At 43.7% G+C, this 26,417-nt stretch overlaps 3 protein-coding genes across 16 annotated transcripts; 1 reads left to right on the top strand and 2 right to left on the bottom strand.

Annotated features, from left to right (window-relative positions):
- Positions 1 to 1,210: 1,210 nt before the first annotated feature.
- On the bottom strand, positions 1,211 to 7,494 carry LOC100832508 (probable cellulose synthase A catalytic subunit 3 [UDP-forming]). Of its 4 annotated transcripts, XR_001405241.2 has the most exons (13): positions 5,832 to 6,095; positions 5,654 to 5,756; positions 5,395 to 5,569; positions 4,879 to 5,145; positions 4,455 to 4,800; positions 4,232 to 4,369; positions 3,935 to 4,060; positions 3,623 to 3,835; positions 3,239 to 3,530; positions 2,944 to 3,140; positions 2,472 to 2,822; positions 1,743 to 2,384; positions 1,244 to 1,628 (listed from the first exon to the last, which is right to left on the bottom strand). XR_001405241.2 is itself a non-coding variant. In XM_010240768.3 (12 exons), the coding sequence occupies exons 2-12, from the start codon at positions 5,709 to 5,711 to the stop codon at positions 1,800 to 1,802; spliced, it is 2,748 nt and encodes a 915-aa protein (XP_010239070.1). In that variant the 5' UTR covers positions 5,712 to 5,756; positions 7,357 to 7,488; the 3' UTR covers positions 1,211 to 1,799. The 4 variants fall into 4 exon arrangements, 3 of the variants coding, with proteins under 3 accessions (XP_010239070.1, XP_014752441.1, XP_024312709.1); XM_010240768.3 differs by lacking the exon at positions 5,832 to 6,095 and adding an exon at positions 7,357 to 7,488 and having other exon boundaries at positions 1,211 to 2,384; XM_014896955.2 differs by having other exon boundaries at positions 1,211 to 2,384.
- LOC100832201 lies at positions 6,140 to 12,220 on the top strand. Of its 11 annotated transcripts, none has more exons than XR_002961870.1 (8): positions 6,140 to 6,280; positions 6,389 to 6,867; positions 6,943 to 10,098; positions 10,187 to 10,243; positions 10,336 to 10,412; positions 10,497 to 10,936; positions 11,177 to 11,475; positions 11,561 to 12,220. XR_002961870.1 is itself a non-coding variant. In XM_024456945.1 (8 exons), exons 4-8 carry the CDS (start codon positions 9,899 to 9,901, stop codon positions 11,936 to 11,938), a joined length of 1,017 nt encoding a protein of 338 aa, XP_024312713.1. In that variant the 5' UTR covers positions 6,140 to 6,280; positions 6,389 to 6,867; positions 6,943 to 7,080; positions 9,629 to 9,898; the 3' UTR covers positions 11,939 to 12,220. The 11 variants fall into 11 exon arrangements, 5 of the variants coding, with proteins under 5 accessions (XP_024312713.1, XP_024312712.1, XP_024312714.1 ...); XR_002961869.1 differs by having other exon boundaries at positions 10,330 to 10,412; XM_024456945.1 differs by lacking the exon at positions 10,497 to 10,936 and having other exon boundaries at positions 6,943 to 7,080; positions 9,629 to 10,098; positions 10,330 to 10,412.
- Positions 12,221 to 21,871: 9,651 nt separating this feature from the next.
- LOC100831296 (probable folate-biopterin transporter 8, chloroplastic) lies at positions 21,872 to 25,512 on the bottom strand. Its single transcript, XM_003560222.4, has 2 exons — positions 24,752 to 25,512; positions 21,872 to 23,172 (listed from the first exon to the last, which is right to left on the bottom strand). Exons 1-2 carry the CDS (start codon positions 25,236 to 25,238, stop codon positions 22,091 to 22,093), a joined length of 1,569 nt encoding a protein of 522 aa, XP_003560270.1. The 5' UTR covers positions 25,239 to 25,512; the 3' UTR covers positions 21,872 to 22,090.
- Between the last annotated feature and the right edge of the window lie 905 nt (positions 25,513 to 26,417).

The following is a 26,417-nucleotide window of genomic DNA, read 5'->3' as shown; positions in this document are numbered from 1 at the left end:
TGGGAGGTAATCTAAACTACCATGAAATTGATATTGTGGTGTATTTTGGAAACCTGGCAAAAACAACTTTAATGAATCATCCTGGCTGGGCTGCTTTGAGCTTTTGAGATGTCATGCGGCGTCAGGTCCATTTCTATGGGTCCCTCTGAGTCGTCTCTCCGTGGATTCGAGGAGCGTCCATGGATGTCTCTCCGTGGATTTAGGGAGTGACTGCGTCGCAAATGTGGAATGCCACCCGAGGTATCTAGAGACTGGACTAGTTTTCTGTTTAGTAGCTTTCAATACAACCACATGCTAAATGGGCTCTGGCTTGATGGAGTAAGACATATGATTCTGAATCCGAGGGATTGTGCAGATGTAGCCGTGTAGGTGGGAACGTAGGTCCCTCAGGTGGTCTGGGTGATTATGGTCCATGAAACTATGTGTGCTAGTGAGTCGATCCAGGAACTAGCACTGCAAACACAGAGATCATACCCTATAAGGGGATGGTCGCTTTAGTATCTTCGATTGTTCATGGAATTGAAAGATAAGCCTATCAAGTGTACTTTTTGACAAATCAAACGGCACAGGACTTGGAGCTTGCTACATGAAGAAATCACGAATTTAATTCCATTCGGATTCGGTTCCGAACTGCCAGGAGACCTCTGAAATATTATGGGCCACACTTTCCGATGGCCCCGATATCAGATTCCAAGCGACCTGAGGGTGGTGGACAAAACAAGTCAGCAGATCCAATTTTATATTTCCAAAGTAGTGTTATTTTGTTAGAAATTTGGAGACAGAGTTGGACCTGAACCACCATCGCAAGGTGCACAGAAATCCTTATCCATCTCTTGTGCCCCTTATGGATTTTGGGTTTTGATTAACTAGATAAACAATGAAAGTTTAGCCTTTGTTACTTTCGAACATTTGTGTTGATTAGACCATCTATGTTATTGTCATCAGAACTCCACCATATTGAGTATTTATATTTCATGGACCTTCAATCTTATTCGCAATTTTAAATCGCGTGTGATATTGTTCTGTGATTGCTTGCAAGGACAACAAGCTTTGTGGTCAGGTTGATTGTGCCTCGGCATCAACCAGGAGGTACAAAACTTTCCACCCCTACTGATTGGAGTTCCCAAACTTCCAGTAATATGACTATCTAAACGGGACAAATCGACTTTCAACACATTTTCTCATACACAGAATATCTGTTGCAAAGCGCTGAGAAAGTGATATATATATATAGATATATATAGATAGATATAGATAGATAGATACGATTACATAGACAGCAAAAAAGCTTCGTTTTACAACACTAGATACACTACGTTACTACTAGCTACATGAACAATTTGTACTAATAAAGCAGAAAAGGAAAGAATAAGCCCCTCAATGGGCAGGCATACAATGTCTGACTACATAAATACTGTGCACCCTTTTGCTCCACACGGCAGATAACTTCCTGCCTGCCTTATTGAGAAACAAGTTTGTACATGGACAGCAACGCATCGAGTCAAACATCTTTCTTCTGCTCGGCTCACCCGGTTCATTTCCACCGTGTGCAATAAAGAATGCTGAACAATCAAATATAGGTGTAGGCTGTACTTGGTAGACCATCTGCACAAGGTTGCCGCAGCCTCCTGTTTGCCCAAATATTGCAGAAATGAGGCTGAGCTATCACCATGGAATATAAGCAATGCGACCTTTTTGTGTTTCTATCTACAGAGGGGAAGTGTATAAATACGGGCACATACACCTGCAAAAATATATCTTCCAGCACAAGGTGATGGGGAGTTAGCGTGATGGCATCCTTAGTTGCAATCCAAGCCACACTCTTCCAGAACTGGACCATCATTCTTCGCTAAGAAAGGATCCACACGGACCCATAGGAGTGAAAAGATTGAAGCCAGCAGAATGGACCAGACAATGACAATTGTTGGTGTTCTGTTTTGCCTTCCAACCAAACCTTTGAGGAAAGGATATAGATGGACAATCACCCAAAAGGCAAAGAAGAGCTTCCCGAAGAGGGGCCCCCAAGATTCATATCCATTGTTGATTGCATTGGAAATGCCAGCTACCACCCCGATGAAGTTCAATAGGAGCAGAGTGGTAGGAGCTATTAGCAAGGTAGTCCATTTGAACGTATAAAGCTCAGAGAACTCTTCATCATCTCCACCCTTTGATGTTACAGTGAAGCTCGTATCTACACCAGCTATGACCTTGAGAAGCCCCTGGAATAATGCAAAGAGGTGTGCAGAGACACCTCCAATGACCCAAAACTGCTCATTTCTCCACCAATCATCAATGGCTACACCACTCCATCTCATTTCCAGGATGCCAGTAGTAAAAATGCAGATAAAAAGTGACATGAACCAGAGACTTGCGACGTTGGTCAGCTGCAAAATGGAAACCAATAGGGGCAGTTAGATATAAATCTTCAACAATTTCCACACCATACAGAATTAAATGTTGAAAGGATTCACCTCTGGAGTGATAAATTTCCCCGTCAGCAAACAGATGGCAGGTAAGGTACAGTAAGCCAGGAGTGGAATGGATGTGAAGGGATATACGATAGAATTGATGTAGGAAAATCTTTCTAAACATTTTAGTCCACCACCATAACCATACCAAAGAGGGCAATGATTGCTGAAGAAAATTTCAACCGAGCCAAGAGCCCACCGAAGAACCTGGTGAAGACGATCAGAAAGATTGAGAGGTGCAGAACCTTTAAATGCAGGCCGTTTAGGTATGCAGTAAATTGATCGCCAACCATGGCAATGCATCTTAAACCCAGTTAGAATATCTTCTGTAACTGATCCATAGATCCAGCCAATCTGCAAAAACAATATGATTTAGCAGGTAACCATAGCCAATCTGCAAAAACAATATGATTTAGCAGGTAACAAATGTTTCGAACAACTAACCAACATGCAACAATCAAGCTCCGGACTTTACCTCTTTCCCCCAGTCTGTCTTGTCTTCATAGCCACAACTGATAACATGTATAGCTTCCTTAAGCAGAGAAGCTGGACTTGCAATTTTCAGGGTTCCACCATTCTCGAGAAGTGTGGATGCAACAAAAACAGAAGACTGGCCAAACTTCTTCTCCAACTTCTGCTGATTTACAATGCCAGCCTTTTCAGTCTCAACTCCTGACAAAAGTATTTTAAAGCAATAGATGTTATCAGAATGAAGATGATGACATCTCTAGAACAATATCATGACGTCTCCTATGGAAGTCCGGTGGTACCTGGAGCACCTTCTTCAATGTCACTGAGAGCATATGCAGGGGATTGATTCTCTGCTTTCTTGAAAAACAACCTCGTTTTCTTCTCAGTTTTAGGTTCTGCGGTTTTCTTCTTGGTCTTCCTATCACCAAAGCAGCAACAGCAAAAGCACCACTTGGGCCAGCAGTTGCAAGTCCTTGATGGGGGCTTCTTTGTTTTGGGTGCATCATAACCATACAACGCCTGCCTTCTAAAGACACATCCAGTACCGACATAGATGGGGCCTTGGATACCATCCAAACCTTTCATGTTGATCTGTAAGAAGCAAATGTTAGGGAAATTATGACAAAGTTAAATGAATCGTGTAGCCAAGAAACTTCTCAAAATAAATGGATGAAAAATCTTACATCGAAAAAGACGACATTCCTATTGGCATACCGATCATGACGATCAATCCCATCAAATCTTTGAGGGAACTGCACATAGCAGACTTTCTTTCCTACCAAAGGGTCCATCATAAAACACATCGCTTCCTTTATAGCCTTGCTGTTGTTGATGTAGTGATCACAATCCAAGTTCAGCATATATGGAGCATTAGTTAGTACAGCGGAGACTCGGACCTATCACACAGTCAAACCAACAAAAATCAGAAATAAAATTATAGATTAGTACAAGTTACGGAAGATTGACAGAAAAGGCATAACATGCATTATGTTTACCAATGCATTCATAGCACCAGCCTTCTTATGATGGTTATAGCCTGGCCGTTTTTCTCTTGAAACATAAACCAATCGAGGCAGTTCGTGTCCATCCACATCATGACCACCACTTTGGCCAAGGAAAACCTATTAATACGGAAAACTTAGTCACAAAATGGGAAAAGAAGAAATGAGGTCCATCACTACTCCCTCCGTTTCTAAATACTTGTCGTGGTTTTAGTGCAAATTTGCACTAAAACCACGACAAGTATTTAGGAACAGAGGGAGTAGTATACAGTTTAACACCATTAACCATACCTGAATCATTCCAGGATGATCACGAACATTGTTTCCAGGCCACGGAGTTCCATCTTGCATTGTCCACCCTTCATCAGGAACTTTCTGCGCTTTAGCAACCAATGCATTGATTCTAACCTTGAATTCCTCATACTCTCTCTGAAAATAAGTCAAGCTTAGCCAAATTAGCATGGTTATCAAATACGGGATAACAGTGAAGAACACAGGAGACCAAATAATGCACCTTCATTGCTCTTCTCTCCCTAACAAAGTTCGGGACCACCTTATCTTTAAGGTAGTCTATCTTCTGTTGGAAATACCACTCTGGAGCACGTGGTTCAATGCAATAATTTTTACAGAACGGTACCCATTTCTTTGCGAATTCAGAAGTTTCAGATAATCCTTCAAATGTCAGCATTGCAGCACCATCATCAGAAACGTAACAAGAAATCTTATCAACTGGATAATCTACCGCCAGAATGGACAGAACAGTATTTGCTGTGACTAAAGGTGGTTCCTTTAAAGGGTCAACTGTACTGACAAAGAAATCAATTGGTGCGAGTTGAGAAGGCTGGCCCTCCTTGTCAAACCTATGCAGACAAAAAATTAATCTCAAAACTTCAGAAAGAAGGAATAGGAAATACTGCTAGGAAGCAACAGTAACTAACCTCAATGATAATCGGTCAAGGTATGTCTCCCTCTCAATAGGAAACCACTTTGGGAATTGATCAAGAATCCAAGACATGGCAAACCAGATTTCACAGATTACAGATATCAGCCATAAAGCAAATGCATCATGCACTGGATGCATCACACGGTAGTGGAAGAAGAAACCAAGAACCACCAGGCGAATTATGATAACCATTCTATAGGGGTTAATCTGGCTTGAAGAAATCGGAATCTTTCTGGACAACGGTTGTCTAGCTTCATCCATGCTGGTTAAAAAAGATCAACAAGGAGATGGTAAATCACACAATGCAAAGAAAAGGGCAATCACTGTCTTTAAGAAAATACCAGACGGAAAGTTCTTTGTGAAATAACCAACTATTTCCTCCGTTCCTAAATTCTTGTCGTGGTTTTAGTGCAAATTTGAACTACGGAGTATATTCCAACTTTAACAAACTACTCAAATAGCCCTGTCAAAGAGAAAAAAAATGTAGGGAAAAAAGTTTCCAGGATCATACAGTGGTAGATCTGCATCATCATTGTCACCATTCCAGTCTTTACCGCTACCATCATTCCTCATTTGGTGCAAACTCTCCTGTTTCTGCTTCCAGCTCTCCATCCGTTCCTTCCATGCAACACTACCATAACCATACGCAGCGAGATCCTTCGATGGGTCCATAGACCTTGGTTGCACTGCAAGAAAACAACCATTAACCACCAATACTATTCAAGGATCATGACAACTAAATTGTAGCTGATGATAGTTAAGATAAACACCAGGTAGGTTAGGGTCCGCATAAGGAAGTGGGTGGATTCTCTTTCCCCTGCCTCCCATGAAAGACGGCACAAGTGCGAGCTGCTCTGGCGGGATGTCATCAACCTGCAAGCACATTGGAACAAACAATTGACCACTTATTCTGACAAGAGCTAAAAGTAGCACAAAATTTGCTAGTACCATCTGCCCATTGGTGAGGAGGGGCACAAAATTAGCACAAAGTAGCAATTGAGCACTTATTCTGACAAGAGTTTGGTTCAGTTTCCTTCCTGGTAGTGCGTCCCTTTCTTTCTTCTTCCACCGACACTCTCCGCCCCTTCCTCTCGCCCCTTTTTTTCCCTTAAAATTTCCACTGATCCCCTCCCACCCCACCGACGCTGCCGCGCCGTGTACACGCATCTTCTCCATTCTCTTCCCCGGCGCGGCGCATTGGCCAGATAAGTATTCCCCGGGAAGGATTGGCTTCGAGGGGGAAGCGGGTGGGGATGGGGATCTGGTAGAAACGAGCGGTACGCGGCGGCGGACGAGGAAGAGTACAAGGACAAGCCATGGAGGCCAGCGCGGGGCTAGTTGCGGGCTCCCACAACCGCAACGAGCTCATCGTCATCCGCCGCGACGGCGATCCTGCGGTACGTACGTGCCCAGCGTTATGGTTGCCGCGGAATCGCCGGGGCATGGGTTTCGGGTCGGGGACCGGTGTTGATTTTTCTTTCTTCCCCCTTTTTTTTTGCCTTCAGCCGAAGCCGCTGCGGCTGCAGAACGTGAAGGTCTGCCAGATTTGTGGCGATGACGTCGGGCTGACTCCTGACGGCGAGCCGTTCGTGGCATGCAACGAGTGCGCCTTCCCCGTCTGTCGCGACTGCTATGAGTACGAGCGCCGCAAGGGCACGCAGAACTGCCCATAGTGCAAGACCCGCTTCAAGCGCATCAAGGGCACGCAGAACTGCCCATAGTGCAAGACCCGCTTCAAGCGCATCAAGGACAACAATGCCTAGTCCCAATTGGATTGGGGTCATTTGATTCTTTCTGTTTGCTGCAGGCTGTGCGCGTGTGCCAGGGGATGAGGAGGAGGATGGCGGACAGGAACGACACCCAGTATGTCACCGAGTCCATGCTCCACGCCTGCATGAGCTACGGCCGTGGTGGAGCTGACCTCAATGGCCATCAGCTTTTCCAGCCAATCCCCAATGTTCCCCTCCTCACCAATGGGCAGATGGTACTAGCAAATTTTGTGCTACTCTTAGCTCTTGTCAGAATAAGTGCTCAATTGCTTGTTCTAATGTGCTTGCAGGTTGATCACATACCTTTTCTTGGTAATACTAAAGAAATTATCCTCAAGGTTCTTATATCCCTTTGAACTCAAGAACGGCCCTGGCCTATTGCCAAGTTGAACCTCCTTTGCACATACCTCACAAAAGATTCTAGTAAGGTATGCGTCCCAAAGTGCCTTCTCCATCTATTGCATTGACCAATCCGTTACCAAAAATATATATACATGGTTGCAACATAATTACAACGCATCATACAACAAGCACCCGGCAACATTAGCGGCATTATCTACTAACATCAATACAGGAGTATTATGACCACCGTCAACAAATTAACAACGACAACATCACAGAAGTACCATTATAGCCAGAAATTATCAACAAATACTACCAATCAAAGCACAACGAAGCATACAAAATTAGAGAAAAATAATTACCACAACAGGCCGGCTTGGTCCGGAGGAAACGAGGACGAAGGGGGCGCTGCGGGGCGACAGAGTGAGGTCAGGCCACGGCGGGGGCAGGCGGGCGCCGGAGAGAGATGCAGGCGGCGGCTGGAGGGCGTGAGGTCAGGCGGCGGCTGGAGGGCAGGCGGTGGCTGGAGGGCAGGCGGGGGCGGGAGGATGCGAGGCACGTGGGGGCAGGAGGGGCCCCGGGGAAGGAGTGCGGCGGCGGGATGGAGTGCGGCGGCTGGAGGGCAGGCGGCGGCCGGGCCAGGAGGAACGGCCAGCGGCGGCTGGAGGGCAGCGGCGGCGGGAGACCCTGCTCCAGACGGAGATGGGATCGATCGACGGAGACTTGGAGAGACGGAGAGATATTTGACGTGGCAGAGATGAGAGAAATAACCGGCTGAATTCCTTTTAGCGGGGGCATATGCCCGTTAATTTCTATCAACTTTCAGTGAACAGGGTACGTGAGTTTTCAATAAGCCCGAGAACGAGAAGTACCTTGTGCACCTGATTTGTCCAACATAACTAAAAGGTTTGAACTTTGGTAAAAAAACGGGTCCAAATTCGTTGTTTGGTTGGATTTCAGCTTTTTTTCCATTGAAAGCTGCTCTGAAAGCCCAAACAAATGGAGCCTTAGATTCTTCACTCTGTTCCTTTAGTTGAGTATTAATCGAAATATTACATGTATCTAGACGCTTTGAGACAAATAGTATGGGTCGGAGGGAGTATTTTTTTTCTTTGTTGGAAAGAATAGAATGATTTTAACTTGGTGTTTGGTTGCAAAATGAAAACAATTCCAGATTTTGTTTAGTCCGAGGAATAGGATGGAACAGCATTTTGTTATCCTCTTAGATTATCTCTAGGTCTAATGAATTTTAATCATGATTTTTTTATACTTTCTTATTTTCACAAAGGTTATCGTATTTGGTTAGTGTCAAGACAATTCTTTGATCAAAAATTACCAGGCTAATATATGTTTTTAAGAAATGCAATTTATATCAATAAATTTCTCTTCAAAAGTTCTTATTAATAATTGTAATTTTCTATCATACAAATTACTTATTAATAAAGTTATTAGTTGTCAGAGTCATCTTAACGAAACCAAATATGATAACCTTTAAGGAGGGGAGTAGCTTTTAACAATTTGGTCAAATTTTCGGTCACATCCTATATACTTATACAACTCATCCTCACTAAGTATTTTCCTTACACAAGGAACCATGTCATATAATCGGTTTGTCCACAGATACATAGTGGTGATCCCATCACTAAACATTGATCCTAGGGGTGAAACCGGACCGCATAATTTCCGGCCGAATCCGGTTCCAGATCCAGTCGGATAGGATATGGAAGATGAAGAGTCCGTTTGGTTCCCGGGCAAAAGCTAAACTAGCCTGCCCAGCAAGGCCCGACGTTTGGAACCCAAAAAAAATCCTAGCTATTCAGGGCGAGCTAGCCCGACCGGGTGAGAAAATCCTTGCCCACGAAGGAGAGCGAGATCGGCTCGTCTCCGACGGCAAGAAAACGATTCGCGCGAAAAAAAAAGTCACCGCTCCTCACGGAACCCATGACCTCATCCTCAACAGCTCGTACCGATTCCTCCGCTTGCCTGGATCTTCTCCTCCGTCTCGATCCCTCCTCGCCTGGATCTTCGATTCGCCTCTCCATCCCAATTCCTACTCTTCTGCTTGCCTGGATTTTCGATTCTCCTCTCCATCCCGAGTCCTCCTCTTCCCTGGATCTGCGCCATGGACTTGGTGCTCTCCCCCCCCCCCCCTAAATAGAAACAGTCGCTGCTCTAATTCATCGCCAAGATTGGGGCTGGAGTTGAAGAATTACACAAAATCGGTCAGCTCATCTGTCTGGAATCTTCTACGAGACCAGCTGCAATTAGCAGCCCAATCCTTCAGGTTCGCTCACATATCCCACATGTTTTTTTGTCTATTTTCTGTGATTGAGGTTGATGGCCATCGGTCTAGTGTATTTGCTCTCTGTCTCTCTTTATTTATTGTTGGCTGTAGTACCTACATCTGAAACTAAAAGTGCGTGTTAATTAGTACTGGTTGGATGTGTTAATTAGTACTAGTTGGATGTTCTCTGATGCTGTAGTTTAAGGTATGCATACATCAACTTCGTTATGAGCGCAAGAATTGAAATGTAAACCACCGAATTTTTCTTCCTTTTAAATCAACATTGCCTTGTCTAATATTTTCTGTGATTTTGTACAGTACTGGTAACACTCTGTGTAACCTATGTTCAGGTTTCAGTTCATCATAGATGGACGACAGGGCAGAAATTAATAGAAAAGTTGCATTCTTCGGTGCATTTTTAGTGGCATACTGGACATTTATCATGTATCTACGCAATTCTAGTGACCCCGTAAGATATTCATTGCTAGAGAAAAATAAAGAAAGGATGGCATATCTACGGAAATTATACTGTGGTGAGGATCTTCAAACTATGTCATAAGTTATGAAGTTTGGGATCACTTAAGGATACTTGGCACTGTACCGTAGACGAACAAATTGCCATGTTTCTCACTACAGTAGGGCATCATAAGAAAAATATCCATATCAGTTTTCATTTCACGAGATCCGACGAGACAGTGAGTCGTTACTTCAATCAAGTGTTATTTGCAATTGGACAACTTGGACCAGAAATGCTTAGACATCGCACTTCGACATACCATCCAAAATTCAAGGCAATCCACGATTTGATCCCTATTTTAAGGTATGCTGGTCTTGATGCTATCTTTTTTCATGTAAGAAAACATAGTCGTACGGTAGTTTGCTTACTTCTTTCACCATTGCATGTATAGGACTGCATTGGAGCTATTGATGGAACCCATGTTCCATGCAACGTTCCATCACGAATGGTAGACAAATTTCGTGGCAGGAAACCATTTCCTACCCAAAATGTTCTTGCTGTGGTTGACTTTGATTTGATATTCACCTATGTTAGTGCTAGGTGGGAGGGTTCAGCACACGATTCAACCGTTCTAAGACATTCTTTTGAGCATCCAAATGGCCTCCGAGTCCTGGAAGGTTGGTATGTGCTATCTTTTACATACATACCTATAGTAATGGAGAGATTAATCAATTCTGCTTATGCTTATAATGTCATGTTAGGTAAGTATTATCTTGCGGATGCTGGGTATGCAGCAAAGAGAGGATTCCTACCACCTTTCCGCCAAACTCGATATCACTTGCGTGAGTGGAGGGGGAATAGAGCCCGTACACCAAATGAACTTTTCAACTTAAGGCACTCATCTCTCTGTACTACCGTTGAGAGAGCATTTGGAACTTTAAAGAATCGATTCAAAGTTCTTACAACTAGACCTTATTATCCTTTTCCTTCCCAAGTACGACTTGTTATAGCATGTTGCATCCTTCACAATTGGATATTGCTAAAGGGAGGACCCGATGAGCTAGTCTATAGTGAGCAGAACTGGTTCGATCATTATCCAAGATCAGCTGGCCGTGTCCAACGAGATTTGCATGAGGAACAAAGGCAAGTTCTGCAAGAGAGGGACACCATGGCAGATAGCATGTGGAGAAACAGACATAATGTTAGTCGCGGTTAATGTGTGTTGCTCAAATTTATGTATGACATTACTGAATGGTTTATGTATGCACCTTAAAGAATGGTTTATATATGTTTTATTTACTCTAGCAATGTAGTGTAATTTTATTTTAAAATGAGTGTAGCTTCTTTTGCATTAGACCAATTCCCAAATGCCAGGCATGTTATGGATTCATCGTTCAAATCATTGTAAAGTCAATTAAATGTTTCTACATGAATATGGCAGGGAACAATGTGGTGTGGCAGCCCCAGGTTGTGAAAGAAATGCTTAGATATTACAAGGAGAAAATCCAGGCTGAGGGGAGACAACTTGTATTTAAAGAGACACATCATGAGGAGTGTGCAAAACAAATAAATGCAAAGTTTTCCACAAACTTCACACACCGGCAAGTTTACCACAAATTCCACAAGTTGAAAGGTCAGTGGAAGGTTATTCTAGAGGCAAAGAGCTTAAGTGGCGCCAATTTTGATGATGTCCATAAGATCATACTATATGATGAGACTGAAGTCGTCCGGATGAAAAATGTGAGAACGTGTCCAATTTATTTTCAATTTACTTCCTTATTTAATCTTCAGTGCATTAACAATCATGTTTCTATATTTCGTGTAGGACAAAGACAAAAGGGCAAAATACATAAATGTGCCCATTAGTTGTTTTGATGAGATGGAATCTATATTTCAAGACAAGCATGCCATGGGCGAATTCACGGTCCCGCAAACACCATTTGAGAACACATGTGCTAAAGACAACGATTTCATCGGTGATAAGAGTGCAACCAATGGTGAGGCTGATCCTGGTACACACTACGACTCAGATTGCCTTCCTGAGGAGTCGAACAATGAAGGTAACTCTTCAAAGCGTGCTACAGGTGGCAAGCGTGATAAAGGTAAAAGGGTGAGGCGTGATGATGTGGTTGAAGACATGACACGCTCTCTACGTGGTATGTCCGAAACCATGCGATTTCACGCATGCCACCCACCCAAATGAGAATTTATTCAAAATCATTGATGATATGGAGAGGAGTACCCTCTCTTGATGCGACTCGCCCTACAAACAGCTTTAGCCACCAACGGAGATGTTGCTGCCATGCTAAAGGGAAGACCAATGCCTTCGATCCAAGAGTATGTGAGGCAATGGATGCAACAAAATTCATCTTCGATTTAATATGTTTTTAGCCAAACTTTAGGATAATAATTTGTTCTTGGTAGCCTTTTTTCCTTGAAGGGAAATAACACCCTTGCATGATGCGTAATTTGATTCAGTCTGTAATAATAAGCTTGCTCATTTATCTTTCGAGATAAAATAACTGTGACGTTGAAATATTTGTTAAAGAAAATTATCTTGAAGCTGCAATGATTTTTTTGTCAGAACCTAAGTAATATTTAGTTGTATATGTGCACACACGGACCGAAATTAGTTGCTTGCTCTCAAAAGTAATAGCTCACGTCCAAACAACCAGCCGCAAAGCCAAAGAACCAAACGTGCAGACACGGCAAGGTCAGCGTTGCCGAGCTATGCTAGCTGAGTTAGCTCAGCGGGCCAGCTGAGTAAAGGAACCAAACACACCCGAATTTTCTATCTGGTCGGATACGGTAACGGATACCGGATAATTTATTTGGATACATAATAGGATACGGAAACGGTGTTATCCGGGATACCGCATTATCCGGATTTTAATCAGATAATCCGGCATACTAATTCAGATTTATCAGTATTTCATAAGCAGCCCAAGAAAGGCCAAGGCCCATCCTGCCTTTGAGCCTTTCACGTGAGCAGTGCTGCAACAAAATTCTTCCACCAATGGCTCCTCTGTCTGCCCCTCGTTCTTTTACTCAACCTTTCCTATTTCCCTTGATTACCTCGTTTACCGCCCAAGCAGTGCATCTTTCCCTCCCAATTGCTCAGATTTTCTAATCTTCTCTCCTCGATTTATTTTTTAGCAATTTTCTTTGATTAGTGCATACTTTTCACTAATTGAAAGCTAGCTAGCATTCTTCTATAATAAATCGGCAGAGCACCTGCCTCAGCGCGTAAAAAAAGCGCTAGTAGCTCAGTACAGTGTTTACTACTTACTGTGCTCGGTAATACATATATTAATTTCTTTATATTGTCCTAGCATATTTGTCCGCTTCCGTCCGATGCCATTCCGTTATCGTACCATGTCCCTTTTTGATTTTTTTCGGCATATGCCGTATTCGTTTCTGCATCCGTGCCGCTTCCAAATCCGTTGAAAAATATGAAATAGGATACGGCATGACTATTATCCGTCCGAATCCGATCCAGTTTCATCCCTAATTGATCCCTTCGGATTATGGCTCAGCGTAGCAATTCCCTCGTCAAGTGAACCAATAAACATTGATCCCTTCGAAGTATTTTAGATGCTTTAACTCTGTTGATGTCTATAAAGAATCTAATTTATTATATCTTCTATATCTAAGTAGAAGTAACCCACTGTTTGATTTCTCTAAACATGCGAGCATGCCACATCATTACATAATTAATTTGTTCACACCTATTTAGTGGAAAAGTCATAATTTTGCACAACCATGCATGTTACTTCCATCAAATCTATCCCACTAAGTGAAGAATGTAAGATTTTATCATATGTTTTCAGTTTTGAATACTCTTTATATTAACTAAAAAAATTCGCAAACATGCGGGTTGGACTATTTTGTTGCTAGTCGATTTCACTTATGTATGTTAACTAAAAATTCCGCAGTAATGCCCGGAGCATCATCTATTTTCATTAGTATTGCATCCATCCATTCTCTGCTCAGGAACCATCGATCCTCCTCTTCACCGTCTACATGCATACATGGCTATCAAAACAATTAAATTGCATCCATGAAATAGTTTCCCTACTGGTTTTAATCAAACATTCAAAGTATTAAAAACGGATGCATCATAATATAAATCATGCATCTTCAACCGTACACAACCATGTCATCAACATCAACATTGAGCACACAAATCTTTCAATAATCGGCTGCTGCTTTGGCGCAAGCTGTTGCTGCTGCTCAAGCCGATAGACTTATGCGAGTAACTTCAATCTCCCTGCGGTCGATGTTAGCAATAACACCAACGGAGTCAAGACTAATGGCCGACATCCCTACTCAACAACATCAGCATTCGGCCACAGCGCAGAATAACATTTGTTTTGACGGAAAGTTTTAGGTCATCAGACCTATTGCCATTATTATTAAAATGTAAAAATGTGTATATCAGAAAAAAAAAAGAACAAATCATCTAAAGCTATCTATCCAGGCTTTGAAGCCATGGTTTTTTTTTCTTTTAGCCCTATGGAAAACCAGATTCAGTTCTTTCTTGAACAGCCTTTTATATATGTAGAGTGAGGGCATAATCCCATTAAATATATATTCATTACGTGTCTTCCAAATGCTCCATGTGACAAGAGTGGAGATCTCCATGTGGAATGGGAGCTTGAGTTCCTCCTTATTGCGCAGAATAACATGTTGTTTGTGATCCTTTCTCTAAAATTATACTCCATACTCCTCCATCTCATATTAAGTGATTTTCTATTACATATGTAGACACTTTTTAAGCATAGATACATTCATATTTGGGCAAATTTGAGTCACTTAATATGTGACGGAGGGAGTATTTGTTATTCCATTGTTTATTGTAGGCGTAACATATTCGTTTGCATAATCTAATCTAATTTAGTTTTGATGCTATGATTTATTGATTCGTTTGCATAATCTAATCTAATTTAGTTTTGATGCTATGATTTATTGGATTAAATATATACTAAAAGTTGTAATTTATGGATTGAACTATGGGGCGCACGTGAACAGGCTTGTCTTACCGTGAGGCGTCCAGCATGCATGCAAAATCCACTAGATTTTTTGCGTTTGATTTTTTTAAATCATTTATCTCATAGACCGTGCGCCCGATTGACGATCCATTTTCACCATTAGCTTAATCTATTTGAGACCTAAAAAACTACATCTCATGTTGATATGTCCTGACGATTTTTTTTATGACAAGTTAACAGGTTATTATCTCTTTGGAAGGGCATTTTGATCCCTAATGAGTTTGGGTGTAAATGACAACATGACATGTGGACTAACCGTGCACTAAGTGTTTTCAGAACTTCTACAGAATCAAGCGACGTGGTTCGTAGCATTCAAAAAGGAAAGAAGCGTAGAATGATTTATGACTTTTTATCTTATTGAGTTGTCGAAAATCAATACACAAAACTACCAGATTGCACCCACCAAATAGCCTACAAACCCATCGGTGAAGATTAGCGAAAACCAATTGTTGAGCTAAGGGGTTCCGCCTGTTTTCCTCCAGGGCGGCAGTGCCGCTCTACCCAGGCCGATAGCACCGCCCCAGTGCCAAAAAGCTACTGGACTACTGCGGCACTAATGCGGTATTGGCACAGTACTACCGCCGATGGTAGTACCGCTCGGCCAGGCGATAGTGTACCGCCCAGTGCAGAAATTGTACATAACAGGCATAAATCTAGGATCCCTATAAAAGGGGGTCTTCGTCCCCAACAGCTCTTACCATGATTCCCCCATTGTTCTTCACCATTTGTAAGCTTCAAATCTCGAGTTCTCTCTCCCTAGTGCATCCCCTAAGCCAATACTTTGAGGAAGGGCAGAGAAGAGCTCGATCTAGGTTTTCACCAAAGTAAAAGTTGATTCCACTCGTTTTCATTGATGGATTTTGTTATTCGTGTGATTTTGGGATCCCTAACCGGAAGGTGTCTCCTCAAGGCCACCAATCTTGTGCGGTGGTGCTTGTGGATTCGAGAACTAGCCTCCAATTGAGTTGTGGAGCCGTTCGCCTTCAAGAAAGCCATTAGAGCTCACCTCTCCTTTGTGGTGTTGTGAGAGGAGAATAGAGTGAGCCTTTGTGGCGCCTCTACCTTTGTTGTAGAGCACTCCTCCAAACGGAGATGTAAACATCCCCAAAAGGTGGAACTCCGGGATAAATCTTCGTCTCCCGTGTGCTATCTTTCTTGCCCCTTTACTTACTTGTTTTACTTAATTGTCTATCCTTTGCTTTGGCTAGTGCTTCGGCTATTGCACTTCATACTAGGGTTGCATTTACTTTAGAGAACTTAGTAAGCCCTATGATTAAGTGTTTATATCTATCAAAAAAAGAGAAAGAAAAGGTTAAAATTTGTTACTCGCCTATTCGCCCCCCCCCCACCCTGTCGGAGCCCGAAACTCCGGCAGCGGGGATGTTGGGCACCCCCTTTTTTGTTCGGTGGAGGGTGAGGGGGATCGCTCTGGCGATCGCCGGCGTGACCAATGACGGGAAGTGTGGACACGAGATTTTACCCAGGTTCGGGCCACCCAGAGGTGTAACACCCTACGTCCTGCTTAGAGTTGTATTCACGAGTTTGAGTGTGTACATGTTGCCGGGGGGTTCCCGGGCTTTGCTACTTGTCCCTCTAAGGGATGATCTACTTGGATGAATGCTCAACCCTTTGACCGGAGGCATTGGTTCTTCTTTTATAGGCAAGAGGATATCACAGGTGCCGATGCATGCAACGCGACACGTTAACTAAACGCGTGTCAACGCCACGAGTTCTATCCTACTGTTGATCCTCGCTGGGCTTCATGCAGCGCCCATGCCACTTTACGTGGTAAATAAAATGAACTATAGGGTAGCCACAGTAGCCTTGCCGAGCAAGACTAGACCTGCCGATGTGACTCCTGTCGGTGCAAACTGCATTGTCTCTGTTGTCTTCACTATCCCGCTGACCCCACCTGTAGGCCCAAGCACCATCAGCCGTGAAGCACCCCAGTACCGTTGCCTGGGCAGTTGCGGGGGCAGCATGCCGTTACCTTGCCGGGACGAGGCTTCCCGGGTAGCTATTGTGGTGGTCACCCTTCATATCCTGGATCTTGGCCTTGACGTTGTCAATGGTGTTAGAGCTCTCAATCTCTAGTCTTATGGTCTTTCCAGTGAGCGTCTCCTTGTAACTCCGTTAACTGTTGTCTCGGGGGTGGGGCTTCCCGGGTTCGCCCTTCTCGGGAAGTCATCCTTGCGGGAGCTTTGCCGCCGCAACCCACGCCTCTAGCATCAGTAGGACCCCGTGGGCCACTGGTGCGACACCGCCCCGCTCTAGTCGACCATACCGATCATTCACTCTTGTTTTCAGACTATTACCACGTGGTTTCCATGTTAATATCACTTGTTTACCAGGTTAATATCACTTGGTTACCAGTTTGCTGAGTATTAACTTGCACCTATGCAAAGGCTTGGATCATTGTGCTTCTATGATCTGATGACATCTCTTACTTGTTGAAACACTTCCTTACTTATTTTTTGAACTTGCAAAACATTGCACTGTCTAAATACATGTTTTTTACTTGATAGCCATGTGTTATTAACGAACCGATTATTAATATGGTAACCATTCACAAACTAACATGGTAAACATGATATTTTAATCTAGTAACTAATGGCCTTGAAAAAATATCGTGAAAACATAATAAAATGTGGACTTGTTTCGAAGTACTAGTCGAGATGAACTTTTCACTGATCTTTAATCGGATTAACGGTTTAGGAGATGAGTTGTTTTGGAAATTCGGATTTACTCATTTAGGACAGTAAAACTAGGCTACCTAGAAGCTATCTCAGGCTATCGTGTCTACGAGCCGTTCAATTTCCATTGCGGGACAAGGCGGCGCAGGACTCGGTGTGAAGGGCGATGTTGGCTCTGGGGATACGGGGGTATCCCGGATCCTAGGAGCATGAGACGTGGCCCCACCATGTCAGCGTTAGGCTCGCCGGGGACTGCCTTCCCGGGATTGTCTTCCCGAGAGACTTGTGACCGTTCTCTCCTCCTTCGGGCCCGGGGCCGAAAGGCTCCACGGAGGTGCCTGGTCTGGCACCCGGGGAGGAAATGCGTCACTGCTTACCTCAGCCGGTCCTGGGCGGCTACTTTGGCGCCCATGAGTCTGGGCTGGTACGAATATGCCCGTTCAAAGGACGTCCTCGGGAGTGAGCGACTGCGTATGACGATTGCCAGCGGGGACAACAAGCAGGACGCAGCTTCCATGCCGCGCCAGGACTATCACCGTTTCGGCCCAGACAGGGCCCAAATCTTCTCTGTGCCCTCGGCAGGGTACAAATCACTTTGGACAGGAGCCACAGTGCAGGTGGACGGCTTCATATTCGTCTTGTAGCAGGGATGTTCCCCTGTACCAGCACGCATGCCGTGAGCCCTAAGTTCGCCACTGTGGTGACCCCTTGAACTATAAAATGAGGCCCAAGGTCCACTCAAGAGAGGTTGGCATCAGGGATAGACCAGGCATAAGCAGTTCGGGTAGAATAAGTGTTGGTGTTCCGATTGCCGAAGAAGGACCTCCTCCCCGGGCCGCCGTAGTTTAGGCTAGAGCTCGCCGCTCCAGCCGCTCATTGTAACCTCTCCTTGTGCCATCCACCACCATCTATACACTCAAAGCAGGACGTAGAGTCGAAGTACTTATCGGTGAGGCTCGGAACACTCTCACCACGCCCCACTCTACCTAAACAAAAAGGGGCTGTCCGCACTCTGTCCGCGTTCGCACACGCGACAGGCGCGACAGTGGCGGTTTCTTGTGAGGAGTCGTCAGGCAATTTTCCATCGATGTGGTCACCTTGCTAGGATTTATCTCCATGATTCATGATTGGCGTCGTTGCTCCCAGAGATCTAGGTTAGGAATCATCTCCTGCTCCCCACGGTTCGTATTCTACTTTGTTTTGGCCTCTTAATGCCGAAATTAGGAATGATAGGCGATGAAGAACATCTGGGCGGCTGGAGCACTATGGCAAGACCTAGAAGCGAAAGCGGCAATGCGGAGGTGAAAATATGCCATTCCTTTGTTCAGCGGTGATGGTACTCCAATTTCTCCTTCCCTCTGTAACCCCTGCCGCCACTTTCATTTCATTTTCGTCCCACCAGATCTGGTTGTTGATTTTTGATCGGCCCTTCTCCTTGGTGATCTTGTCCTTCATGTGTGCTCACAATCTCTAATTAAGTTTGGACTCAACTCCATGGTTTGACAAAAAGAAACATATACTAAGTCATGAAGTGGTTAAATAATCAGTTCCTGGAGATCCCTATGCTGACAATCTATCCATTGTACTCAAGTCCATATAGATGCAAGACTGTTTACACCAGACAATGCATCTTGAACCAGTTTTGCACATCCATAAAAAAGAGATCAGCGTTCATTGTGTTATAGTTATATCAGGAAAAGAAGTATTAAGATGTTGTGCTAACCTTGAAATATGGTGGTGCGATGGTGGTAGTTTCATGACATAATGAGCCTTGAACTGCTCTGAGATGTCTCATCTTGCCTGCTTATGCAAGTGCTAAGTCGATGTTAGTATTTTCCACTGGCGGAGCTACGTGGAGGCCAACCTGGGCCACAACCCCCCATGTCCAAAGTACAAAAAAATATTTAATAGACATCTGCCGGCCTGGCCCATGAACAAAGGCAGCCAATCGATGGGAGGCAGCCCAGCACCACGTATGCACTGTCTTCTCCACGCACGGACTCTTCGTCGTCTTTCCCGATTACCAAATCGTCGTGCCCTCGTTTCTGTCCCTAATCGCCCTCCTCTTATGAGTTTTCTCTTCAGTTCTACTCCTCTTCTCCTCATGGGACTGCTGCTGTCTGCTGGTAGCCTGGGGTGCCCTACTGCATGCCTTCAGACAACAGAAGATGCATTTTAATTGCACTGCTTCTCTAATTATGTCTTATATTTGTTCCATCACTTGTCATCATTTTCCATGCATATGTCCTGTTTTGATATGGGATTGCCCCTCTTGTGTTTTGCTCACGCTCCGCCACTGGTATTTTCTCCACAAAGTCGGAAACACATCTAACTTATTAGAACCAAAATGAATAGTCAATATAGCTATTCACTTTATTTTAAATGAAGAAACAGTTTATGTGGACGTGTTTTGCAGTTTAGACAACGGTGATTTATTTAGATCAATGACATACTAATCTCAAGGTTTTCCTGTTTATCTCTAGAACAATGAATATTAATCTATATCATTTCAAGGCTTCCTTTAGAAAATATTTGAAGGTTGCAAAGCAGAACATGCAATGAAAATGCCCCTAAAAGAGTTCTTCATGTTTAATACCAGTGACAACTGACAAGACATTGGAGCAATGGTGCAGCTTTTTAGCTGGCAGTTCAAGTTCAGCCTTTGTGATTCTTTAGCTCTACTCTAGATGAATAAAAGGCATGGTCATTAATCTTTATGTGGGATATGAATAATCAGGACAATCGTTGTATCTTTCTGGTTTTACCAGGATAAGAGTTGTTCATTTATTATAAAAAAAATGATAGACTCTGTGTAGTATTCATTTGCTCTGCACTTGGTGCTCATGAATTATAAGGATGTGGAAGCGGCATCGTGCTCATTCAATTTTGTACACTTGATTAGTGATTAGTTGGATCCTGTTAATATTTTTTGTTGTAGAAAAGGGGGCACACATCAATTCATATTGTTTATATGTAAGTGATAAATATATCGACTGGCAGAATTGAAAAGGCTCCAGTAGGGAGGACATAAATCAAAGTTGCAAAACAGGACATAAATCAAAGATGCAGAAGTGAGGACTTAAAATCTCATAATGGAGCACTTGCTATGATGGAATTGTTCTTCACAGTTGGAATAGTCAGGACATAAATGTCATTAGTAAGGTTTCTTTTCATAATTACTTGGTATGATGTAATTGTGTTCCAATCTCCACTCTTTGTGACAATGTTCAAATTATTTATGCCTTGTGTTATGGTCTCTAAATTGTATTGGGGAAAAATGCACTTTGCCATGCTTGTGTTTCCCATTATCACGGAGCCTGGATGCTACTTGCTATTTATTATTATTTTCAAATATTGGGTGGTTACTAAGCTCGAATTGGTCACGAGAAAAATTTAATTATATTGTTGTAGGGGAGGTATGGCACTAATAAAAAGTACCAAATTATATACCTTCAATGTATGCTCTCGTCAATTTAAGAACCTACTCGGACATATATCTTCATAACAATTAAATTTTAATTCACTATTAAAGAATACTCACCTCTTGCATTGCTAACAAATAGCTATCTTAGTTCATATAATTTTAGCTTTTACATTCCACGCCCTTTATATTTAAGCCAACTCCTATCATTTTATTATCCAAACGATGGATGCGGCAGCGCGCGCCATCATGATCTAGTTGATCTTGCGAGGTTGAGTATCACGTGGATGCATGCATTCCTTATAGCCAGAGCTCCAATAAGATCTGCCGCATGCGGAAACAACGGTTCGCAGGTTTGCCTATTAGATTAACTTATTTCAATTTCTCCAAAGATCCTGTGAGCAGACACAAGGGTAGAACGATCCAAAGCTGCTAGTGAAGCCATAAAATAGAGTTGGGTGGTAAGGGAGAAAGGTGAGGAGCCCAAGCACTTTCATTTCCAGAAGGGTAACTTTCATTTTCTCCTTCTGTTCGTTTCAGAAGCCACGGCTACAGTAAAAACGATGTTAAAAAATGCTCTCTCCGATCCATAAAAAATGTCGCCCATTAGTACAAAAGTTGTACTAGTTTAGTACAAAATGAGCGACACTTTTTATGGATCTGAGGGAGGAATCAGTTTCCAATATTGTTTTGAAAGACGAATGCTTCAACCATTTTGTTAGGTACAAATATGAATTAAAATGTTTAGACAGAAATCTAAAGTATTTTTATGGGAAAAATCTAAAGTTATAATTTGGAATCAGTTGTTGCATAGTTTTCCCCGACAGTGTCGAAATTGAAAGAATACAGGGTTCTCCTTCGACCAAATTCATTGTAATACGGGTAATTTTTCTACTCCGATCCCATCGCCACCTCTGATAGTACCCCAGTTAATATTGCCTCTTCGTTGAAAAGTCAAGCCCTGAAACTAATTAATGTTGACTGTCCAGAGACTTACTTTCATATTTCTTTGGTTTTCATGTCGCGGAACAAAGAAAAAGTATTCAGCCAGAAGCATTTCAGCCGCATGACGTACAGTAGTTGAGAGAACTATACATTAGAAACAAAAGAATATGGATAGCTATACATTTGATTGGATAGAGTTGACTGGCTGAGAAATTCCTCTGCAGTGTGATAAGCTACGAAGATCATTAAGTTTGAGCTCTGTCGGATGTCAATGCTTGCTTTACAACCTTATCATCGGCAGTCCAGTTTTCCGGTACAAGAGATATCCATCCTAAAGGTAACAATGCAGCCAAAGTTTGGAGCAGAATACCTAAAGGCAATTTCGAGTAGTCCCCAGCAGATAACCCAATCAGCGTAGCCAATCCAACACCATACACGCCACTTAGTATTGCAGAGAACACCAACCCAGACGTAAAGAAAGCGAAGAGTGATCCTTCGCAACCAGGTGGGCACAGGCTTGACAACAAAACCGAGAAGGGCAGTACCTTGAACTGAGCGATTGCTTCAGCAAGAGCTGAGAAACAAAGCACATATATCTCATTTGGTATCCCCAACATAAGGTTTACCTGTTTCACTAGTATCAATTCTGAAAGAACTGCCAAAGCATACATTATCTGAACCCCACTAACAAGCTGCCTCAAAGGGATCCTTTTGAGATGGCGGTTGTAAAGAACAGTTAGAGATAGGACCATGACCTGTCCCATGACTTTTGAAAGACCGATGATTGATGAATCAAGCTTCAGATACTGCGTTTGAAAGCAGAACATAGTTCCAGAGAGAATAGGCACAACAGCAAACGATGTCATGATCCATGCAAGTGGGTAAAATATCCTTTCCTCATGGATTGCTGTCAACAAGTTTGAGAATTGCTTGCGAAAATTGGCTGCCAAAGAGCTTCTTATAAGATTTTTGGAATTTTCATGGGAGCTTGGGAGTGTCTCTTTTGTGCTTACAGAGAGTGCCAGTTGGAGGCCTAGGAGGATTGAGAATGCTGTGAACATAGTCTTGGGTTCCTGTGTTCTCAACAGAACGTACCCACCCGACAAGTTTCCTAGGAGGGATCCAGCTGCCAGACCAATGAATGCATAAGATTGCAGTACACCTGTCTTCTGTGTTCGGCTGAACTCCGTGACAACGGCATCACTTACAACTTCCGTCACAGATGCTCCCAGATTTCCAATGAGAATGCATACCATTTGGGTTGGAAATGTGTCACCTGTAACTGGCATGATTGCAAGTGTTCCCCAAGCAACAAGCTGTAGCAACACTGAAAAGTACACAACAGTAGCCAACATTATAATAAATCAATTTAATAACTCATTCAGTTTTAAGACTTGGCTACTTCGCTAATTTCAACTGTAAATAAAAAATAATTTTGTGAATCCAGATTGTTAGCATAGAAAGATAAACACTTTACAAGGAAATGTGATCATTACTCTTTTTGTTGGGAACTGATGCAGCAGCAGGTTTTAAATTTCCACCCTAATAGTTTCATGATATGTTAGTTCTTATTAAGCAAAAACAGGAGCTGAAATCAGCAGGTGATCAAGGGTTTCATGAATAGGAGAGAACGAAAAAGAACAAAAGTGTTGAGTAGAAAGTTCCAAAAAAATTGTGTAAACAATGCAAACAAACTGTACTAACAAGTTGGCATCATTTCGTTTGGATTATCCTCCTTAAGTTAGGAGTAGGACATACATCACGAAAAGTCCAAGAGTCTGTCCCAATCACAGTACGGCAATACGGCAAGGGTGGTGGGGGTGGGGGGTGGGGGGGGGGTGTCATCGTGTACTAACAGCAAATGAGTTGCTTAGCCTTGATGCAATATCCAAGGTAAATCCAAGTTAGAGGCAGCTTTCAGAGATTAATGGGCCCCATGTCACCATCCAGCAGGTTCTCACAACTGCCATAGAATAGAATATGGGTTCCCTATGGGAATTCCTACTTGGCAAAGAGCAGATTGTGTGACCACCAGTATGACTAAATCACACATGAGGTGCCAGCAGAATAAGGGTAATCTCTGAGATTTACCAACTTGGCGAAGCTCAAAATGTGTGACTACAATAAGAGGAAAATATACATCAGGCACGAAAGTGCAGTGTTGCATCCACCAGACACTCGGCACACTTGCCAAAACGTATCATTCTCTAGAACAGGTGCTGACTACTCCAGTAGAAGTGGCATAAACTACAGCAGCTGGTCACAGATCAATCAGCTGGCTAAGATTACACTGTAATAGGAAATTAGTAATCTCTAGAGAGAAATTCAATCCATCTATACAGTGAAACTGGAGACTGGCTGTAATTGTTGAACTCCAATGCCACAAGTATTTCCTATCTTGGCCAGATATGTGAAACTGTTGTCACTCTCACTGTGCTCATAAGCTCGGCATTCAACATAGCTGTTCTTTCATTTTAACCTTATATTTCCAAAAACATTTGCTAGAAAACCATTAGACTACGATGTAAAATGAGAACACGAGGAAATAGCCATATGTTCCACAGCAACAGTATTTTCTACTTAAATTTTTTTATATTGTACGACTTGATACGTCTTACACTTCCCGCAAATAGTTATATATATATATATATATATATATATATATATATATATATATATATATATATATATCTTATTCTGAGATAAGCTTTTCAAGCCGAGAGGAACTCAATATCACATTCGTTTCTTGACTCGGGTTCCTTCAGAAAGAAATGCAAAAATAGACACAAGAAGGCACCATTTCACATACAAAATGGAGCACAATTACAACCAGCAATGTCCAACAAATGAGAAAGAACACATGCTCGTAATCGTAGTAATAAAGGGCAGAGGAGCGGATGAATCACCTCCGATGGAGATGTAGGGGAGGCGGTGTGCGCGGCCGATGTACACAGCGTCGGAGAGGACCCCGAAGAGCGGCTTGGCGACGAGAGGAAGGTTACCGGCGTTCTGCACGAGCTGGAGGGCGGCGGGGTTGAGCCCGAGCCCACGCGTGAGGTGGAAGTTCAGCGCCAGCCATGGGAAGCAGCGGAACCCCTGCACCCAGTACCCTACCCCGCACACCCACCACACCCGTCGCATCTCCCGCAGAGACCCCCACCTCTCGGCCGTCGTCCGCGCAGGCACCGGTGGGAACGGCTTTACGGGCCGGCCCGCCGGAGGGGCCGGCGCCGCAGCCGCGCAGCTCTGGAACTTGACGAGCCGCAATCGCCCCACCGCTCCTAGCGTCCTAAGGCGGCACAGCGTTACGCGGTGCGCATTGTCGCCGGCGCCGGTGCCGGCCCTTGCGTTTGGCCTGTGGGGGCACGGCGCGCACGGCGTGAGGCAGAGCATTCCGCTGACGTGCGTTGTTGGTGTTACAACGACCGCCGGAGAGGAGGAAATGCGGGCGCGAGGCAGGGAGGCGGAGAGGGTGTGCCGGAGGAGGAGAGAATGGAAGACGGGCCGGGAGGAGGAGGAGGGGAGCTTTCTGGAAGGCGAGAGATGCCTGCCGACTGCTTCGATTCGGCGGTTTGCGCCTTCCTTGTGGTGCTGCTGCCGTGCCGGGCCCCGGTACCGAGGATGCTGGAACCGGGGGACAGACAGGGCCACGGCGGAAGGCGATGGCTTTTCCTCTCCACCGTTGGAACCGGTTTCCTGCGTTTACGAATTTCACCGTGATTTGTTAAGAGTTTTTTTTAGAAAAACAGTAGGTCCCTTTATTAAACGGCGAATTCCTACAATCTCTACGCGCAGCAGAATCCTCGCGCCCTCGGTGTCCTGCGGTTTTCTTTGCGTGGGTTTTCTGGATCGGTGGGGCGTTATGTGTGTGTAACGCGGAGACCGTAACGATAACGCGATCTAGACGGTAAGTGTGTCCGATGTCTTGTTGAGATGCCTGCAAGAAACGTTCACAATTGATTTTCTGAATTAAAATGTCACTTCATAGTTGTCAGGACATGTGGACAGAACAGCACGAGTAGACTAGGTGGCCCACGTAAAGTCCTGCCCTGACCGAGACTGACATACTTCGCGCATCAGAGAGAGTAGCAAGAAAGAAATATCTCGTCATGTTCATCTTCCCTCCCAAAAGCACCGACGATCCTGGTACGGCGCCCATTTGAGTTTCTGTTTTCATAGTTCTTACCAGTACCTTTGGTTCGTCCTGCCAATCGACAAAGTCCAGAACCCACCAGATGAGAGCTTTTTGTTCACTGACCAAGGTACAGCATGTACATGTATGGAAACCTCATCTCCTCATCAACATCTTTGTATCTTTCGATAGTGATGTTTTGGAACAGATCATTTTTCTTCAGATTAATGGAAGCGCCGGGCGAATCTTCTTCAGAGTGTAGCGCTGCTCTGAACTGAACGTCAACATAGTCGGCGAACGAACAAATGGTACAGATGGAGCAATTCATCCCCCACCATTTATGGAAGGTTCTTACGAAGAGTGGAGCGAGATTGGGGCATGACAGTGGTGTTTCTGCATCTTCATGCAGGTCAGAAGTGCTATTGTACCTATGTTTTTAT

The sequence above is a fragment of the Brachypodium distachyon genome, chromosome 1 (assembly GCF_000005505.3).
Source record: "Brachypodium distachyon strain Bd21 chromosome 1, Brachypodium_distachyon_v3.0, whole genome shotgun sequence".
Lineage (NCBI taxonomy): Eukaryota > Viridiplantae > Streptophyta > Magnoliopsida > Poales > Poaceae > Brachypodium > Brachypodium distachyon.
The sequence above is the reverse complement of the archived record's forward strand: the minus strand, read 5'-3'. Positions and strand labels throughout refer to the sequence as shown.

Coding starts and splice junctions, on each gene's coding strand:
- LOC100832508 (XM_014896955.2), bottom strand. CDS start 6,059: ATGGAGAAGATGCGTGTACACGGCGCGGCAGCGTCGGTGGGGTGGGAG. Junction 3,531..3,622: donor GGAATGTCGTCTTTTTCGAT/GTAAGATTTTTC, acceptor TGCTTCTTACAG/ATCAACATGAAAGGTTTGGA. Junction 2,385..2,471: donor GGAAATTTATCACTCCAGAG/GTGAATCCTTTC, acceptor TCCATTTTGCAG/CTGACCAACGTCGCAAGTCT.
- LOC100832201 (XM_024456942.1), top strand. CDS start 8,722: ATGAAGAGTCCGTTTGGTTCCCGGGCAAAAGCTAAACTAGCCTGCCCA. Junction 10,413..11,176: donor TGGCCTCCGAGTCCTGGAAG/GTTGGTATGTGC, acceptor TGAATATGGCAG/GGAACAATGTGGTGTGGCAG. Junction 11,476..11,560: donor AAGTCGTCCGGATGAAAAAT/GTGAGAACGTGT, acceptor TATTTCGTGTAG/GACAAAGACAAAAGGGCAAA.
- LOC100831296 (XM_003560222.4), bottom strand. CDS start 25,238: ATGCTCTGCCTCACGCCGTGCGCGCCGTGCCCCCACAGGCCAAACGCA. Junction 23,173..24,751: donor CCCCTACATCTCCATCGGAG/GTGATTCATCCG, acceptor TGTACTTTTCAG/TGTTGCTACAGCTTGTTGCT.